Source organism: Periplaneta americana, chromosome 5 (assembly GCF_040183065.1).
Source record: "Periplaneta americana isolate PAMFEO1 chromosome 5, P.americana_PAMFEO1_priV1, whole genome shotgun sequence".
Lineage (NCBI taxonomy): Eukaryota > Metazoa > Arthropoda > Insecta > Blattodea > Blattidae > Periplaneta > Periplaneta americana.
In genome coordinates, this window is record NC_091121.1 from 125738064 (window position 1) to 125758894 (window position 20831).

Here is a 20831-nt window from a genome sequence, read left to right on the forward strand (position 1 = left end):
CTCTCAAAGATTCCATGGTTCTGTCAGATGCGAAAGTATTGTTTGTAGTGTTGATGGAATGAAGAAAATTGATGAGGACGGTGTGAGAATTCGAACCTTTATAAAGACCTTTAATGGGAATACTTGAATTTAAGCAATCTGCAACTTGATTTAAATCCCTTGTAAATTGTTCCGTGTTTTCACTGCCTTCGAAACCTGATGTACAAATTTCTCGATAAAATTTCAAGCTGTTGGCTACACAGTTGCTGAAGATCAGAAAGGCTAGTCTTGCAGTCATTTTTTGAAAGGAAGAGGGTTCTATATGTGCTGAAGACAGTTTAGGACACACTTTATGCCCTTTAGAAGCTGAATAATCTTCATTATACAGCAATTTATAAAAACTGAAATATATTATGTATGACTTGAGGCTTTCCCGGCGTTTGATATAGAATAACTCTTCTCGGGTTCTTAGCCAGGTGAGTTGGAGATGAAGAAGATGGCAGAGCTAGCCATTGAAAGCTTGGAAGCTAATCTCCAACTCACCTGGCTGAGAACCCGAGAAGAGTTATTCTGAAATATATTAATTCGTTCTTATAATAAACGACGTTTTCTACAATTAAAATTGTTTCGAATACATTTTAAGATATGAACGAAGTCAGAAAATTCCCACAATTTCCTTTCATTGTCTGCAGGATTTAAAATAAAACACTTAGACTGACCCTTCTTTCTACTTACGCCTAACGATTTCCAAGCTTTCTTATTTGTTTGGCTTCCATCACATGTAAAGCCTACAACTCTTGCTCCTGCTTCCTCCATTTGCAGAATTACTTGGATGAATATTTTTGCAAGAATATCCCCAGATGCAGCATTTCTACTGGCATAAATCGCGACGGGTTGCACCCAGCCTTGCAAGAAGGGAATAAACATGAACACCAAAGCGTGGTTTGCCAATTGATGTATATGAGTGTCTGGTGTTAGATCCCCGAAATCAACGAAGCCATCTACTTTAAGTGACACATTATTAAACTGAATTTCTTCCCTAAGTTTCACTTCATCGAATATTAATACACCGTATTTATTATTTTTGTCTCCATCTTTGTAGCATTGTGCAATAGCATCAATGGCGTGTGGATTTACTCCATAGGGGCATTTAAGTCCCTTACATAATTTTCTTAGGAGTTTTTCAGAAGGGAGTGGTAGCAATTCATGTTGTAAACAATGTCTGTATCCTTTAGGTGATTTTATTTTAAGCAATAAACTTTCTAGAATGAATTCACTGCTGTATCTCATTCCATTAAGATTCTTAATATTGCATTTTTTAAACATGGTACGGTATCTACTACTATTTTCTGCTTTTTACTGAGACTTGCAGTGTCCTTATAATGCAATTCTGTACTTTTAACTTTGCTTTCTAAAGCGCTGACTCTAGCTTTGGCTGATGACAGACAGACCTCAGCGCACATTAACTTCCGATTTACATATCTCAGTTGGTTTTTCAGATATGTTATTATTTTCTGAGGATCAGAAGCTACAGTTAGTTCTTTATTGGTAGAAGAAGAAGAAGAAGAAGAAGAAGAGGAAGAAGAAGAAGAAGATTGAATATCAACATAATTTGGTTCACCTCTTGTTTCCGGAATATCTGTCATGCTTCTCTCAGGAAGATAGTCTTCATCCTTTCTCTTTCTTTTACGAGGAGTTGTGGATTCTTCAATTCTCCGTATTGGTCGTTTTCGGGATTTGATAGGAGTTGAGATGTACTTGGGCAGGTTCGGAAAAATATGAGGAACTGCACCTGGTTTTAATTTCCACTTCAGTCTCAGCAATTCAACTTTATCGTTATTCACAACAAACGCGTCTACTTTAACAATAAAATCATCTGAGAAACGAGTCAGAAATAGAACTTGTTCGCGACAATGGCATGCCTTTTCTTGGAATCGCCCTTGCCCATTTATAAAATTCGTCCTTGTCCTTGGGAGGGGTGAAAAAGTGTTTGTTGGCTGCCTTTCCGACATATCCCGCCCTACAACCCGGAACAAAACACGAAGGCATTGCTTCTAATATAACAAGACAAAAACATAATAATCTCGTCCTTTAATAAATAAATCGTGAGAGCTACTCACTTGTCACTCGTGTACGAATAATTTCAGATTAGTTTATTGGCACTTAAAGTATTTAACGAACTTAATTACACTAAAAATGCAAACAAAATGAACACTCTACTGCTTCTCTTATGGATATTTCCTTCCAACTGAGCAATACCGATCGCAGCACCACTAATTCTCTTGGTCACTGTCGACAATGCTGAGCAGATAGGAGTGCGCACACTTCTTCTTTCTATTCGTTATGGTATTATGTTTGAAAAGATCTCCCTGTTTGTCCAATGTAGAAGTCTTTAAAATGATTGCATGTTAATTTGTAAACACCTGTTAGGTTCTATTTGTTTCTTTTGTTTGTGTGTTAAGATGTTTTAGTAGAGTGTTTTGTGTTCTGTATGCAATATTGATTGTATTTTAATTTTCTGAAAGAAAATACAATTGTATGTGTTTTTATTTTCATATGTTAGTGTGATGTATTTTTGTGATCTTGTGTTTGTGTTGTGCTTTTTTGTTTCTTGTGATTATGTTTTGTCTCTTTTTATTATGTTGTCTATTATGTTGGGATTGTATCCATTCTCTTGAGCTATATATTTGATAGTGTGTACTTCTCCATCATACATAGTCTTGTTGGTTCATTAGTATGTTCATTAATCTAACATGGATCAAAATGCTGTCCATATGTGTGTGTATTTTCTTTTCTTATAAATTTTGAATTTGTGTTAATTATCTACCTCTGTTATTGTGATATTTACAAAATTTATGGATTTGTTGTTCTCAATTTCTAGTGTATAGTGTGGATTTGGGTATATTTTGTTTGTGTCAGTACAGGTGTTCGATCTGTATTTTGTTTCATTTGTATGTTATTAGAATGTCATCTACGTATTTGTGCCAATATATGATGTTTGCATTATTGTCATTATTTAGAATGTGTGTCTATTCTCTGTTATGTATGAACATTTTTGCTGAAATGCTGTAGATTTGTGATCTCATTGGTAAGCCTTCAGTTTGGGTGTAGTATTTATTGTTATATTGCAGTATGTGAAATAATTTTGTTTTGTAATTTGGATGATTTCTTTGATGTATTCTTGTGGCATGTTATTGTTGAGCATTTGTCCTAGTATTATAGCCTATAGTATGTCCTTCATTAGTATGTTAGTGTATACTGTAGGTTAAGTCTAGTTATAACGAATGATACTAATGTTGCACTATGTGAAACGTGTTTGTAATTTATTTTATTGACCAGATCTATGTTTTTTTTACTGTTGTTTGATTTTCATATTTTGTGCTGTCCATTATGATGTTGTCCATGTGTGTTGTTAATTTGTATGTTGGTGCATTAGGCTTATGATGGTTTAATAGTGGTCTGATTGGGATATTGTCTTTGTGTATTTTTGGTAGTGATTTAGTCTGGGTTCTTCAGGTTTCTTTTATATTGGTTGTTTTTTTATTGTTAGGTACCAGTATTATGTGCGTGTTTTGGTTTAGCGTGTTCTTCATTATAGTGTGATACTGAGCTCTTGAATAATTTTTAAGTTCTGTGATGTTGTTCCCTTTAAAGTAGGTGGTATATTTAGTTTTGTTATGCATGTCTTGTTTATTATTATAGTACAGTTTCCTTTAATTATCTGTTTTAACGAATAGAAGGTTATGTTTTTCCTGTTTAGTTTTTAGTGTGTTTATTGTTTTGTGTCTTGTTTGTTGATTATAGATTTTTATTCTTATGTTCCCTATTATTTCTTGTTTTATGTGTTCTTGATGTTGATTTTGTGTTTTTTGTATTGCTGTTTCTGCGCTTATTATTAAAAATATTATTCAACGAGAGAATAAAAAGCATTATTAAATATATCAAACACCCTTGAATGTTATTGGGGATATAATGGAAAGTACACCTATAAAATAAAATATATGACAATAATTGAAAATTAGAGTAGTTATCCTATTTTCTACTACTTTACTGATAGATATTCATTTCCATGCTCGTCCATGAGAATGATTTATCGTCAAAGTACACCTGTAATTGTGAATAAATTAATAGCCTCTTTTAAATAAATAATAAGTAAATTATTTATTTTAGGTGGATGCAGTTACTGGAGAAACAAGAAAATATTCTGAAATTTTCTCCAAAAGCCTGAACATTGCAGGATTTCTCTGTTCAAGAGGTTTAAAAAGTGGAGATGTAGTAGGAATTTGTAGTGAGAATAATTTAGATTTTATTCTTCCTGTGGTTGCAGCATATTTAATTGGAGCTACATGTGCACCACTCAATCCGAAATACACTATCTGTAAGTATGCCTAGCTATACAGAGTGAAAGTGAAATAAATCTGCAGATTGAAAGGGGCAATAAGGTACACTTAAAGGAATAGAAAACCTATATTACATTTTGTAATTAAATGTATGGTTAATTAGAAAATTAAGTTGGAAGTTTCAGCAGTCCAGCAGCATCACCACTAACACAGTAATCTTTGTTCTAGTAATAAAGATGTAAGAGGTCAACGAACTCAGGTCTGTTTCTGTATGGAAACCTCCCTTTCACGCTACGATGTTGCAAACTGTTCGCATCATTCAGTGACTTGAAATTAGTGGCTTTAAAATTAAATTTATACGAAAACCGCCCACATTGAAATATGCGAGAGGTATAAATGATTCTTTATTGGATTTGCTATCAATATGGACAAAAGTCATGATCCTATTCGCAATAGTTATCAAATAAGAGAGTGTTAAACATTTGAGAGAAAAAAAATTTGAGAAAACTATGATCCAATACCACTTTTTTGTTGCATACAACATGAGCTATTTGCTCTGAAAATCTGCAGGGTTATTTCACTTCCATTCTGTTTACTTTCTCATCATCATCATCATCATCATCATCATCATCATCATCATCATCTTCACTCCATGGTTTAGACATCATTGTCTGTTCTGACTTCACAGAAATCCTTCATACTTTCTCATCATAATATATTTTCTTATTGCTACGTGGTTCAATTTCCTTTGAATGACAATCTAGAATTTCATATCATAATGGTAATAACTCGTAGTTTGAACGGTTTCACTTTGGCAATAGGTATAAGTTTTTCTTTCTAAGTTTTCATTACCTGTATATTCTGTTATAGGCTGTTTTATTTCAGTAAGCATTCTACAGATAAAATTAATATGTATTATTATTTCAAACTCCATATTAGTATTTCTAATTAGTTTAAGTATTTTTAAGTTTTTCATAGTAAAGTAGTGTGATGGTATAAAAGGAAATGTTAGGAAGTTGACATAAATTCTCATTATATGTTTTATACATTCTGAAACAATTCAATTTCTTTATCATGTTGCGAATGGTGTTACTGTTTAGAGTTTATTTGAACTATTACTCAAAAGATATGCCTAAATGTACTAATTTAATATTCACCCATGTAGGAGAATGAAGAAGAATGTATCATGTGAAATGGATAGATGGAATGAGAAATGAAGATGTGCTAGAAAGAGCAGGAGAAGAATGAATAATGTTGAAACTAATCAGGAAGAGAAAAAGAAATTGACTGGGTCACTGGCTAAGAAGAAACTGCCTACTAGAGCATGCATTAGAAGCAAATAAGAAAGAAAATTCTACCCCAATACTCTCTTGCATATGTGTATCTGTACGAGGGTTGTTTGAAAAGTTCATAGCCTGACATAAAATTAAACTAGGATTATTCTGAAACAATCTTTATTTCTCAATATAATCCCCCCTGAGATTCACACACTTAGTCCACCAGTCTTGCTCTGCTGTGATATCCTCTTCATTTGGTCAAAATTTCTTCCCAGCCAAGAGAGTGTCGAGCGTTTTCTTAATTATTCTCGACAAATCTACATAGCATTCGCACGATTTATTGCATTTATCCTCCTGCTCTTTTTCTGAAATTTGTGGGATGACTGGAATGACGCTACTGTACCAGCTGCCGTCAAAATATAATGATAATTTCGTAGAAAGAAGCCTGATGGTGCGAGGTCTGGTGAGTAGGGGAGGGTACGGCAACAATTTGAACTATAGTTCGTGTAGTTTAGCAATGATGATTGCAGACGTGTGAGCAGGTGCATTGTCGTGATGAAACAACTCTTTTTTTTCTTGGCCATTCCTGGCCTCTTCTCGCAAACTTTCCCTTTCAGAAGCTGCAGGAGATTTGAATAATATTCTCCAGTTATTGTTCTCCCCTTTGCTAGATAGTCAGTCATTATCCCCTTAGAATTCCGAACACGGACACCATGACTTTCCCAGCCAATTGAACAGCTTTTGCTTTATTTGGAGGTTGAGAATCATTGTGCTTTCATTGTTTCGACTGCTGTTTTGTCTTTGGTATATAATAGTGGATCCAGGCCTCAAAGAATCGGGCATATTTTTCTCGAATCAAGCCAGACAATCCATCGAAATTTTGTTCTGGTGTTAACAAACTGTGCCGATTGTTTTTCGGCACCCTATTTTTTCTTTTATTGATTATTTTTCGGTTGATCCTCTGTGGTTTTCTTCTTTTTTCTGTAGTTTCCCTCTCTTTCTTATAGATGGCTCTTGTTTTTGATTCCTACTTTCCCCATTAGGTTCTCTGATTTATTTATTTTATATACTGGAAGACAAGTGTACCCATGTGTACGACAGCTTGGCTGTCATTTATTCGTTCAAATTCTTAACTGGTTTTGTGTTTTCTTGGGGCAACTTGTTTCGCCCTGTCGAGGACTCGAGATTCTACCAGCCTAGAGAGAACATCGGAAATTGAGCTGAGAGCTGAGATTGTGGGCCAATCTGGCGTGTTTGTATCCCTGTCTGCAGAGCGGGAGTTTGGCTGCCGCTCGCGAGAATGACTTTCTTCTAGGTCCGGGATGCGAGTGGGAGCTTGGCCGGCATAGCCTAGGTGGAGGCTGTTTTTCGTTTTCGTTTTGACCTGTTGTCTAGCAAACGAATCAAGTTTGATGCTGGTTGAGTTAAATTTTAGTTGGGGATCACTCTCGCTCACTGTTTTAAGTGTATGTTCTATATATCTAGCCATTTTGTGACCCTGCTGTTTCTACATGTCTATGCTTCGAATCTGATTTGCTATGATGGACATGTTTTTTGTAAGTGCAAAATGTTGTGAGTTACAGTAAATTGCTTGAGTGTTTTCTACTAACTCAGTGTTGTGAAGGTTAATGTCTTTAGTCTGCTTTATTTAGATAATATCAAAGCTTGTTGGCTAACCTAATACTATATGTAAAGTGGGGTCGCCTAATGTATAGCGAACAAGAGTGAGTGATTTAGTTCCCCTTCCCTCTTGTTCTGCTCTTTTGTGGCAGTTGATTTCTTTTGATATATGTACATGTTTCAGCTTAATTTTGACCCCTGTGCCGGCCTAGCATATAATGGTACCGGTATTTTAATGCCTGGTTTTTATCCCATGGTTGGAACGTGTATTGTAACGCAGGTGTGCATGTGTGTATTTAAGTGTTTTGGTTACAATTTATCTTTGTTATTGTTCCGGTGAAGGATAACTTTTTATTCATTTACCTATTATGCAACAAGGTTTTTCCGACCATTATCCATGGTTTTAGAGAAAGGGACCCAATACATTTCAAAATGCTGAACCCACCTTTATGGAGACCTTGGATATGCCCAAGACATTGACTGAGATATGGCTCACCTGTTCAGTTGGGATACGCATAACCTCGCTAATTTTCCATACTTTCAGTCAATGGTCATTCAATACCTTATCAGGGATTTTTTCTGATTTGTTCACTTGTTCCTGTTACGGACGTCCACTGCAGAAGTCGTCTTTCACACTCTCTTGACCATGTTTAAATAGTGCCACCCATTTTTTCACATTAGAAAACAATGGAGCAGGTTCCCCTAGTATAGCATCAATGTCTGCTTTAATTTCTGTTGGACTCATTTCCTTTTTCACGAAATATTTCATGGCAGCATGAAGCTCGATATTTTCCATTTTTACCAATCTGTTTGGCGCACTAACTTCAAAATTAAACTACACAAAATGTAGTCAACAGAAAATTATGATTTTTCGTGCTTGAACTAACGTAAAATGGTTGCTAACAATGGTGGCATTGTGGACACCTTTTCAGTGCCATCTATGTGTCAGGCCACGAACTTTTCAGATGCACCTTGTATGCATGTGTAGACTACTATTCTTAGATTGTGTGGCACCAACTGGGTCTTTGTGCCTCTTCTCAGCGTTATTGCTAATAAAGGAAAAAGAAAGCTCTCAGAGAATAGGCCTATCTCCATTTCACATTAGAGTCATTCCACGTCATACTGGACAAATTTAAAGGAAATTTAACCTTCATGTTTTGCATTTTTGTGAAACTTTTTTGTTCAATTGAATGCATGAACGTAAAATATACATGTATTTTTATTTGCATAAAACTGAATTATCTTCGCAGTTATTCAGAATTAAAATTTACATAATAGTGCACACACTGATATAATGGTAGTACCTTTGTTCCTAAATAACGAAATTAATTCAAATTCGGCCCATGTTAAAGTTTATAAGATGGACTTTTATCATATATATCAATATTCTAAGATTACATAAAAATTAATGCGATATTTGTTGTCGAAATTATATTTTTTTAAATACCATCTTTATGAAGTTAGCACTCACTTTTCGAAATCCAAAAAAAATATTACGAGATTCAATCACTGGCGCAGAAAAAACAACTAAACACTGTTGAGTCTCTGCAAAATGTACAACATTGACTTACTACATAACCTGTTCACAATAATGGCAACTCTCACTGTAACTACTCACACTCTGAAAGGTCATTTTCATCACTAAGAAAACGTACTGGTATCGTAGAAACAGCACAGGGGAGGAGCAGTTTAATGAACTGGCTGTCATGTATATAATTATACACATGAGAAAGTTCTGTGAATGAAAATTATGTGCTCAAGGAACTAGCTAAGAAATGCAGAAGGTTGAAATATGTTGTGTCTGGCTTAAATTATAATAAAAGAAATATGCCATCGGTCATTTCATTGCACTTCAATTTTTCTTCTTTCAGCACATAAATATTTTTCATTTCATCACATGGCAACACTGCAATGAAAACTTAAATCTGTGCTCACCTATTCTTGATATCCCATGCTTCTCAAGTACTGTATACAGGATATCTCATTCGAAATGTATTGTTCATACTGATTCAAGATGAATAGTTCCTTACGTGTATGTCCATTGTGCTCTTTTGTTTTTACTGTCCTTCCCATTTCTATTTGTATTTTTTTTAATACCTCACATGTAGTCCTATGTTTTTATTTAATACATTTATGACTGTGAAGATAAGTGAATGTCTTACAAAATTCATGTTGTTTTTGTAGTTCGTACAGTTCGAAACTGTGGTGGTTCAGTCCATAATTCAGGAGGGAAGGTTGATGTTTTAATATAGTTTTCCAGAATATAATGAGAAAATTCAAAACATTCACTAGCAGGAGGGGCCTCCGATATTAGTTCTGCAAAAACGTCTGATACCTGTGCTGCTGGTAAATATGAAAGACCAAAAGATAAAGATTTTAACCACTTTCAAACCAGATGTTTTGTTTCAGAGCTCCTGGTTTGATACACTGTTCTTTAATTTCCCTAAGCCAACTCTGTCCGTCCTAAGTGAAATTTACACTCTGTGATCTTTACACTGGAAAATGAATTCTGGCAGCATTGTGTGGTGTTATTTCATAATCTAACAAAATCTTTGAAATGATTAACTGCTTTTCAATGTTTGGGGACATACGTTCTTCAGGAAGTACCACATGTTGTATGTTTGGGTATTAAGAGTTGACAAAAAAAAAACAATGAACTAAAGGAATACTGAAAGCATTAACACACGAATGTATGGTGTACATTTGACAGAAATAATTGGGAGCATAATCAAAAGTACCGTTGGCCAAAACAATGATGCATTCATTATTCGTGAGGGAAGTTCAATTTGTTTTAAAGTTATGACAATTTTATTGTTGCTGTCCACATAATAAAACTGTTTTCCAATATGTGTAACTACATTTTCAGCAGAAGCATGTTATGAAGCTTCATCGATGGAAGAAGGAACAGTAGAAAGCGTTTTACAAAGTTTCCTTATAGGAATGGATCAATTTCAGAAAAAGAATCTCAAAATATTATTATTTTCTTTAATATTGCCCCTAATCAACTTTAAGAGTTTTGCATATAAATCACCCATTGCCTTTCTTTTCAATGCTGTATGAATTTTTTGTCTTTAATTAGATATGAAATGTTATTATGATCATGATACCCTGTTTTATCAGTATTTAAAAGTTCTATTTCTCATGGTCTTTTTGATTATATAAATTTACATGTCTTGTCCTCTGTGACTTTTAGATTATTTCAAAGCCAACATTTAAAAAATCTTAACATGTTGAAATACACACATTTATGTGAAACTCTAAAAGGACATTTGTTTATAAAATATTAACACGTTAAAATAATAATAATTATTGTTTAAAATAAAATACTTTTGTGCGAGATCGTGCGTATTTGCTTGCTTTCCGCACAAAACCAATATGCGGTAAGTGTGAAATACCACATTCAGTATTCCCAACGTAACACACATAACAATTTCCCTCTTCTTACCGCTTAAGCGCCATGTTCATTTTACTGCTTTAGGCTTTTAACATATTATTTTTAGAGACGTTTAACATAGTAATAATTATAAATTGGAAACTTACCACTGCAATTTCACCTAAATTGCACTGTTAATTATTGTTTTTAAATATTTGAAAAAATTAAGTAAACTCTACAACACCACAAAAGTTACTGCATTTGTAATGCAAATAACATTAAGGAAGCCGTGAAAAAATCAACAAGATTCCAGATGCCGATGTTATTACTGCAATATGTTATATAAATAATATTGTTAAAATATTAAAATGAAAAATAAATCATTACATAACCTTACCGTTTGTTTTAAGTTCGCATTTGAGTCATTCCACGTCAAATCGCACAGCAATAAAACACGACCTTCTCGGAAATGGTCGAATTTTTTTTCATGAATTCCAGACATCAAATAAGGAGACCCGTATTTTTTTTATTTTCACAATTATTAATTATTTGTGTAGTTATGAATATTTGAAGTTACGCAAATTATGCGCGCACTCTTACATAAACTCGCTTGGAACTCTGTGTCTACATATAATTGAGATTTGCGGTTTGGCGCATTTGAAAGACGAAATACAACACTTTTTATTACTTTAAGTGTATCACAAATAAATTTAAAATTTAGCCTTTTTTTTTAATCGTTTCTTTTTCAAAGCAAAATTACTATATTAAATAGCCAAGTTAAAAATCTGAAAAAAATATAGACTTGTTCGCTGATGTATTATCTGTAAACTACTGCATTTATAAATATGGGAGCGACACCCAAACATTTGTAACAATTTATTTTCCGGAGGCATGAACGCGCTCGCAATGCCCAGCTAATGAACTGCTTGCAGCCATAAACTAGAAGGCTGCCCGTGGAAATTCCCCGTTGCATCTGATGTCACCATACTAATCATCAAATGATTAATACCTTAAGGAACAGTAAATATCTTATCTAAAATTATTTTATTATTGTCAGCTCAGCTGAGGGGGAAGCCCTTCACAGTTTATACTGTAATATAGCCAAGTGTTTGATGATAGCAAGGCTGGGTAAGGCAGTAAACTTTATGGCCGTAAACAGATGGCAGGAGAGAAAAATAATCAGTTTGGGTTTGAATTTCGCGCAGTGACGTGACTTCTATACAACATGAGTGATGGTAAAGATAGCGTAATATATAACAAGTGTTTAAATGCATTTACCTTCCTAGTCACGCTTTTAAAAAGAAAAATACACTAAGACGCGTAAGTCGCGACTTATTGATAAAGCTCAATTTAAAGGAGTCTTTGAGTGTGCAAATATGTGATTTGTTCCGTAAAAATCAATCAATTTTCGCATAGGTCAGGTGAAATTATATGTGAAGCCGTAGTTCTTGTGATATTAATAAACATGAATCAAATGAAAGTGCGGACAGAGAAAGTGATTATACCAGTACTTCTTCTAGCAGTTCTATGGATACAGTGCTAGAAATCAGTAATATTGAGGAATTAAACAAAGTTTGGTGTCAATAGAATCCCCTATCAAGAAAAGAAAGATACAACAAAACGATACCCCCATGAAAATTTCAAAAGTAAAAGGCTCCCTAGCATGTTAAGTTTTTCATGTAGAAGATGCACCATCATCCTTTCAAAAGTCAGCCATATTTTATTTTTGACGGAATGCAAAGAAAGGTACAACCTGAAAATTACATAGTTATTGCAGACTTTTCTGAAAATTATTCATTTGTAATACAAGATTCAATACAAGGTGTGCATTGGAACATATGCCAAGCCACAATACAATACAATTTTAATTTTACTTCCTACTTTATTTTATTTTATATTCTCTTATAGGCCTATTAATATTATATCTGAACTGTGACCGAACACAAGCGCTGCTCATTCGGTCTCAAATTTTGTTAATACTACTGCATCTCCTTTTTTATATTGATTGTATTATTTTATTTCTATTTCTCTTTCTCTTGTTTGTAATTATATTCTTTATTCTGTATATTTAAATAAATAAATAAATCCTTTCGTAGTATATTTCAAAGGAGATACAGAAATTCGTTACAAAAGTAATGTCATCTCAGAAACCATGAAACATGACACCTACTTGCCACGAGAGTTAGCCTATACAAGATCCTATAACAACACCAAAAAAAAAAAAAAAACTGTTTGATTAGTCACAAGAAACATTTCTAACGTGTCATTTATATTTTGTCCATTCAATAAGCACAAAAACCACACTGAAAATTTGCAGGCCTGATACCATAATCTAAAACCAATAACTTGTACATTAAAATTATATTCTTTCATTCCATTGTCAAAAATTGAAGATTTAGTAAAACAATTTTCTTTCAAGAAAGAAGGTAGGCGAATGAAAATTTAAAGTGTCAATGAAAAGAAACATTTGAAAAGCATAATGTACAATTATTTGAAGATATCATAATAAGTAAATTAGCAGTGTTTCCTCGAGTAACTTGATCCGTACTGGGTGTAATGTTGCAACGTTCAGTCAATTATCCATTGCCGATAAACCTCTTAAATCGCTTTAACGCTTCCCGTCCACTGCTGCTGCGCCGACTGCTACACATTCTGTCATAAGTAATTAAATTTCCATTAAACTATTGGAGATCCCATTCTGATTTTTCTGGAATTATTAACAATACTTCAGTGCACCTAGTAGGCAATTTTTTTTAGATTTTTAATAGGGCTATTTCACATTGATGTATATGTTTTAAAAATTGAATTATAAAAAAATATTTGAAATAATTATATTAAAATTAGTTAGTAAGTATTTAATAAAAGACAGTACTTTAAGCTTTTAAATGCATTTTTCAAAAAAATTTTAACATCAATATCGTCAGAAATATGACGCTTTGAATATTGCATTGTGCGACATTTTTAACGAATTTTAACATGTAATATTTTAAAAACATGTGGACTTAGGAGGAAATAAAAATACACTTGTTGGTTTATGAGACCCATAGAGTTAGTAAAAAAAATATAAACGCAATCAGAAATATGAAGGTCAAAATTTGTATAATTTTGTGCGATTTGAAGTGGAATGACTCATTTATAGACTGGGGGAAAAAAAAGACAGACGTATATCATGGCCTGCTGGAATATAGTAAACACAGAAAACATTTTATAGCAACAATGTTGAAGATAGATATTTTAGTTTTTAAAAGTTGCCGTCATTGAACAGAAACCAAGATGGAGATTTCATTGCAACTAATTAGAAATTCCTCTTTCAGGTATGTAATAAACGATCTTCGCACAAAATAATGTACGATACACGAGCGGTATGTTTGTTTTCATGTTCTCGGAAATTAAAAAAGCTCAACTACGTTTTGCTTTTTCAATCTTTTCCTCGAACATGAAAACATCAACATACCGCTCTTGTAACGCATATTACTATTGGCCTATATCGAAGCCATGTTAATTCCCTAACCACTATACAAAAAGCAAATGCACTACTGTACACTAACACTAAGACTAAACAAAGACATTTTTTCCTGTCCTACAAGATAGACTACAGTAGCATACACCAGGCTTGCCTAGCCAGGGCAACTCTAGCCTTCAAACGAGGTCCTACAATGACATAGAATGTCTTTTATATGTGTGATATTCTAAATTCTACGTCACTTGCACCTTGTTTCAAGGCTATATCTGCCCTGGTTGGGCATGCCTGGCATACACCATACAACATTACCAAACCAAGCATGTTGAATTGTGAACATGCCCACATTAAACAAAGAAGTGCAATGAAATGAAACCTGAGTTCTAAGGATAAAGTGTGACGAAATGAACTTGAGCGAGAAAATTTAAATTTTATGTTTACTCATTAGCACAATAAGTGATATGTGGTGTGAAAGATAAACTCAAAAAGGCTTTTTTTGATAGCACTGGCATGTCGTAATAATGCGTTGCATATGTGGATAGCTGCATTTGTGGCCATATCAACTTAGCAGCAAATGGATTTCTAATGAGTTCTGTTTCATTCAACTGTAATTGTAAAGTAATGGCACATGACATTTTATTACTGTACGTATTATAGTCAGTTTTTGAAAAATTTTTCAAAACTCCCCCCCAGAACCGTATTCTGGCTGCGCCACTAAATTCAGTACTATATGTGTGCAAAATTTCAGAGTGGAAGATACATAAATGCGTTTACAATAAATTAACTTACCCAGCCTAGCACTGGCTGTTAAGTTGGCACATCACTGCAGGACCACACCACTTGCCACACTATATAAACGTGTTGGTACACACAGTATCCATACATTATAATATCAACTGAAGAAATATATAAATATTTTAAGCACAATTATTAATATAAAATTATACAGAATTAACACAACAGTACATAGAAAAGGCAACTGGAGAATTAAAATGTACTTAAGGATTTTAAAAAAATACACGCTTATTTTCGTGAGACAAAGAATAGCCTTAACTAGTGCTTAAGATTTTGACACTGGTATGAAAGCATGTAGTGTTCTCGTGTCACTTATTGGTTTTGTCTTCTCTTATCGAGATTGCAGTAATTCACATTCGTTTTTATGTACATTATTTGTCACAAACACAAAATTAAATCACTAACAAACTTCTCAGTTCACTCGAAGTGTTTTCTTTGTCGTAATGGAATTCTGATGAAGCTGAAGGCATGCTCTTGTTGCCAATCTCTTGGTGATGGTGCCAATCCCAACACAAGGGTCATTTTCATGGGAAGTCCCAAAATAGGCCATTCAGCACTTACACCGAATTCTTCTACGTGAAAAAAAAGATTCACAATTTGTTTTTCGATTTTTATATTGAGCCCCTTCAGAACAATGTATAACTTTTTTCACATTATCTAGTTCATTCTTTAGAAAGTGTATTAGTTTTCACTGGAAAAGATGGATAACAATTATATCGTGTTTAAGACACTCTGAAATTGGTAACAAGCTTTTGTTTTAATTCGTTTTTTTTTTTCCTATAAAATAAATGACAAAGAGATGTAGTGTGGTCTGATCTCTATTTCAGTGTACACCCTATATTGATCCTTGAATAACTCAGGAATCATTTTATGACAGGTCAAAAATTACATAGACTTCACCATTCAGGGATCTCTTCTTCCTTATCTGACAGAAACGCAACTTGGTGCATGAGGAGCTAGGGGGTTCTATCTTAATCGAAAGTTTATTTAAAAATTTCTCAACTGAAGAATGCAAAATTTCTCAATTAGGTCGGTCAGCACTTACTCATTATTCATAATTGACTACATCTATCATTTCTGTTTCAAATGTTTCCTGGAAATATTACATTTTTTAAATTATGTTTTATGTAACTATGCTCACAAGTGCTGAGGTTATATCAGCATCGCGGTGTGCTGGAATTTTGTCCCGCAGAAGTTATTTTACATCTACATAAAAATTAATAGTTAATAGTTCTTTTACATGCCAGTAAATCTACTGACACGAGCCTGTCACATTTAAATGCCATCAACCTGGGCCGCAAACTCAGGCACAAAAGGCCAGCACTCTACGGATTGCGCCACCCAGATCGACTCCTGGGAATACTTTAATTAATATTAGTAATAATAATAATAATAATAATATTTATTTATTTGTCAAAACTAGTATACAAAGCCTGATATGAATCGTTAGATTAGGTAATATACGCACGCACAAATATACTCACACATGCACAAACAAATAAATTTAGCACAAATAAACAAATATAAGCAAATAAACAAACACTGACAAATAAACAGAATATGATGCAGATTAACACATTTATGCAAAGACAAAAAGAAAAATTAAAATATAAAGAGAAAAATTAAAATATAAAAGGTTAAATTTCTAAAATACAATATTTACATCACACTCTACGAATTAATTCATTAAATCGACATTTCCTGATTTTTATTTCAGAAAGTATCAAAATTATCAATAAACAGCAACATCGTACATATCTAGATCTCTGATATTCTCATAAGCACACTATGTGTATTCTCATCCGTAAACTCTCATCCCTCATCACACCACTCTCCATTTGGTTTAGATTCATGTTATAAACACTCTGATAAAAGACAAACAAGTGAAGTTATTTGTGTTAAGAAACTGTGTAATACTTAGGACGACATTTAAAGACAAACATTGTAAGAATACATATTTAATTGTAGATGATAGTAATTAAATTATCTGGAGCAAGTTGCCTCCAATAGATAGCTATTAAGATGTGTACTCTTCTAAAATATTCGAAAACCAAAACTGAATTTACGAGTAAGTGCGAGAATAACTTCTTTATCATATCATATATTTACATTTTATATTTAATTAAAATGAATACCGGTACCCCTTCTTCCATATCATGTAAAATACACATAAAATGCGCTGTTCAGCATGACTTCCCATATCTGATGCGTTTGAAACTTTTCACAGGTTCATTTTTTTATAAATTGAAACAACTTCAGGAAGAGAGAGCTAAAATAATATATACTGTGAAAGAAATTTCATAGGTTTAGTTCAGGACCACCCTAATATAAAGTTATGAGAAGTTCCGCTTCTCAGAATAACACACTGGTAACTGCACAGAGAGCTACGTGCTTATTTATTTAGTAATTTATTACTCTTCCATTTATTATTTTCCCACTGTGAAATTTTGTACACTTCAAGAGAATTAAACGGAGAATACGGTATGCTGATATTTTAAAATTGGTATTTCATTTGTGCTAACATTATTAAAATTAAGCTTTATATAATAATTAGGGAGTAATGTATGGATAATTCAGATATGAGTAAAAAGTGAATACATAGGCTAAAAGCATGATTCTTAACCTTCTATTTGAGATTAATCTCTATTTCGTATGATAAACATAATGAGAGAAACAAACATTTATATATGTTAGTGCACGCACTTTTTAGAGAATTTCCAAAACAATGAAGTTTGATCCCAACAAAGGTATATGAGTATATTTCATTTACCATTAGAAGGCGTACAAAAAGTTTTAATCAATTTTGAAAACATAAGGTCAAAACCTTGTCAGGTTTGATGTGGAATGACTCATAAGTACCAATAGGACATTTTAGAAGTCAGATAATCGAGCCTAGAACATAAATATATTATATATTACCTGCTAATCTTGTTTACATTTGGTAGAAATAATTGAATACATATTTATTGAAGGTTTTCTTTTGCAGATGAATTACAACATGCCGCTAGTATCTCGAAACCACGCATCATATTTTGCTCTGAACATGCATTGGAGAATATAGATAAGTTGTCAAGGGAAGCTGGATTCATAAAAGACATTGTTGTATTTGGAAGACCGATGTCACACAAACAATTTGCTTTCAGAAATATTTTATGGAATAAATCTAGCAACTTCCTGCCACTTGAGGTGGACCATAAGAATCTTGTAGCTGTAATCTTATGTTCCAGTGGAACCACAGGATTACCAAAAGGAGTGATGCTGACACACGCCAACATTTTGCATGCTGTAGAATATGTATGGTAAGAAGACATATCACCAAAATAATATCTATCTCTGTTCATGCCCATTAAATCTCAGAATGTGTTTTCATACTGGTGTGTAATATAGTATAACAAAGTCACAAATTCTAAGTAAGTTTTCGTAGGTTCTATGGAGTATTTTTTCAAGAATTTCATTACATAGAATATTTTTACAAGAATGTATCATACTATTTTCTTCTTTTCATATAGCTATTTTTTGAAGTAGACATTTCTAATTTCCCTAATCGCAGATATAGATGTATCATTTTAATCTATAAACTTACCAACTTTCAAATTTCTGGCACTACGTAAGAATATTTTTCTTCCTTGATATGCAGTTTAAACTACTGCACTTCAGTAATGCTGAATGCGCAGTTTGGAGTAGGTTTATATCAATTTTTTTACTCCAAAAAGACAACATGACAAGAAAATGGAAGAACAATTTGGAATATGAGATATTTAAAGCCTGACGAAAAGAAAGTGAAAATAAGCAATGGACTAGAAAACCAATTAAGTTTCACGAAAATTCTACAATGTTTTGTTATTCCTGGAAATTCTCCATTGTGACATTGGACACCTGAAACCATGGCCTGAAATCCATCAGATATCTTGTAGGTATCTCGAGTTTTCTCCAAATTTTTGAAGGCCACTCATTCTCCTGCTTATGATCATCCCAGATGTTACAGATTGGCTTTTGCCATGCACAGCACCACCCAGTTCATAAAGAAAAACAATAACCTGTTGTGTATGACCTGATACATAAGTTGTATCTAGAGTTGCCAACTTTCATTGGCACCAGAATCGGACATTTTTATAAAACCAAATCTTAAGATTAATTGCCCAAATATCTACTATATGGCCTTTCCTTAAATATATTATTATTATTATTATTATTATTATTATTATTATTATTATTATTATTATTGTTATTATTATTATTATTATTATTATTATTATTATTATTATTATTATTCTTTACTTTCCAAGAATTTATTAAATATTTTCAGTTTTTCAAACTTTGCATGCTTGAAGACAGCTCATTAATCAAATAACAGCTTAAATCCATGCTTCACAGTGTCGAGAAGTACATGTATGGACAATAACCGGCCTGAGGAGGACCTGAAAACAAGCAAAAAAATTCATATAAACATATGATAAATATCGCTTAGTTTTTTAGTCACAATCATTATTTGTGGTCAACATAATATCTGTGATGATAAACAAGCCACATGTAATTTTCTTCTGTATTCAAGTCGTTAATTTGTTTTGTATTCAAAGCCTCCTGATGACAGTTGCCATAACAAAATTAACATAAGGCATATGCTAGAACTTTTATTGATAATACTGGTTGACAGCCATTTTGCATCTGATATGTGATACATCAATTCGTATCAATTTTTTGTTGTAGAATCCGAATCTGTCTTTGGAATTGCTGTATCATATATTTTGGGATATTTTAGATTTTATATAGGTTTTTTTTATATTTTTATGTTTTTCCTGTTCTCCGTTTCTCAGAGTGCTATGCTGGTTACATTCTATATATGGATGTAATATACAGTGGAAGAAGTTCTCAAAAGAGTGATTAGATGGCAGAATTATTTAGTTGTGGGAGAAGTTTATTGTATTGGCTGATAGAGGTGACTCTGCTAGTGACGTTAGCCCAGAGTCCATGGATACCCAGAGTAGCGCAATCGGCCGCCATTGTTATTCCCTTTCAGTAACTTTGAGATAGGAACATTTAAAGTAAAACTCAGTGTCCGTGGTCCTTAAAATTAAAAATATTTGACTCTGATACATAAGCTACATTCATTCCCTATACAATTGTATATGGCAAATAACGGCTGATTTGTTGACATTTCCAGTGCAAAAGATTGTGGTACTCTGAATATACATGGACTCTGCATCAGCCCTACAGTTTAGTGCGTGCTGAAATGTTGATGGTGTTGGTCACTGTGTATTGTGTTTTTACTGTTCTTGTGCGAACTTGTGACACATTGTTATTTTTTATTAAAGTTTGTACAGTATAATTTGTGTGATGATAACTGCTGAACTGCATGGTTGTGTAAATCACCCCAATAATTTTGTTAAGTATGTGGCAAGTTCACTCCAAAAAAAAAAAAAAAAAACCAATCAATGACTTAGTTAAGAAGGCTTATAAACTGTACTTTGATTGCATTCTCGGTTATCAGGACAAATCCTTTGCATCGCACATAGCTTGCATAACCTGCGTAACTACTCTGGCAGAATGGATAAAAGGAAACCATTCAACCATGCTGTTTGCAATTCCAATGGTTTGGTGTGAGCCAAAAGATCATGTAATGGACTATTTTTGCCTCACGAATATTGGAGGACATTCCAGTAAAACTAAACATAATATCAAGTATCCTGATTTGTCTTCAGTACATAAACCTGTTCCTAATGGGAAAAGTTTACCTGTTCCTGTCTGTCATTCGCAAACAACTAGCACAACCATCAGAGGAAAGCGAATCAGAAGATGCATGATTTCTAAAAGAGTTTTTCCCTGTATCTCATGATAGATCACCTCATCTCATAGAACAGATGGAATTGAACAATTTGGTCCATGATTTGAAATTTTTTAAACAACAAACTGAACTATTGGCTTCAAGACTTCAACAATGGAGTCTTTTAGCGCAAGGAACAAAAATTTCAAGTTTTAGAAGAAGAAGC

At 33.3% G+C, this 20831-nt stretch overlaps 2 protein-coding genes across 11 annotated transcripts in view; one reads left to right on the forward strand and one right to left on the reverse strand.

The window, feature by feature from the left end:
• LOC138700160 (luciferin 4-monooxygenase-like) overlaps window positions 1–20831 on the forward strand; it is a 78765-nt gene that overhangs the window by 17608 nt on the left and 40326 nt on the right. For all 7 annotated transcript variants that reach the window (XM_069826565.1, XM_069826561.1, XM_069826560.1 and 4 more), the window contains 2 exons: window positions 4150–4357; window positions 17831–18143. In XM_069826565.1, coding sequence (XP_069682666.1) covers window positions 4150–4357; window positions 17831–18143 — 521 coding nt within the window. The remainder of the gene's footprint in view (window positions 1–4149; window positions 4358–17830; window positions 18144–20831) is intronic.
• Window positions 14959–20831, reverse strand: part of LOC138700159 (uncharacterized) — a 356318-nt gene continuing 350445 nt past the window's right edge. For 3 of the 4 annotated variants that reach the window (XR_011332263.1, XM_069826557.1, XM_069826558.1), the window contains one exon: window positions 16229–19262. The gene's annotated coding sequence lies outside the window, so the exon portion shown is untranslated. Of the gene's footprint in view, window positions 15417–16228; window positions 19263–20831 lie in introns of those variants that run through there. The other variant, XR_011332264.1, reaches the window with a different exon arrangement.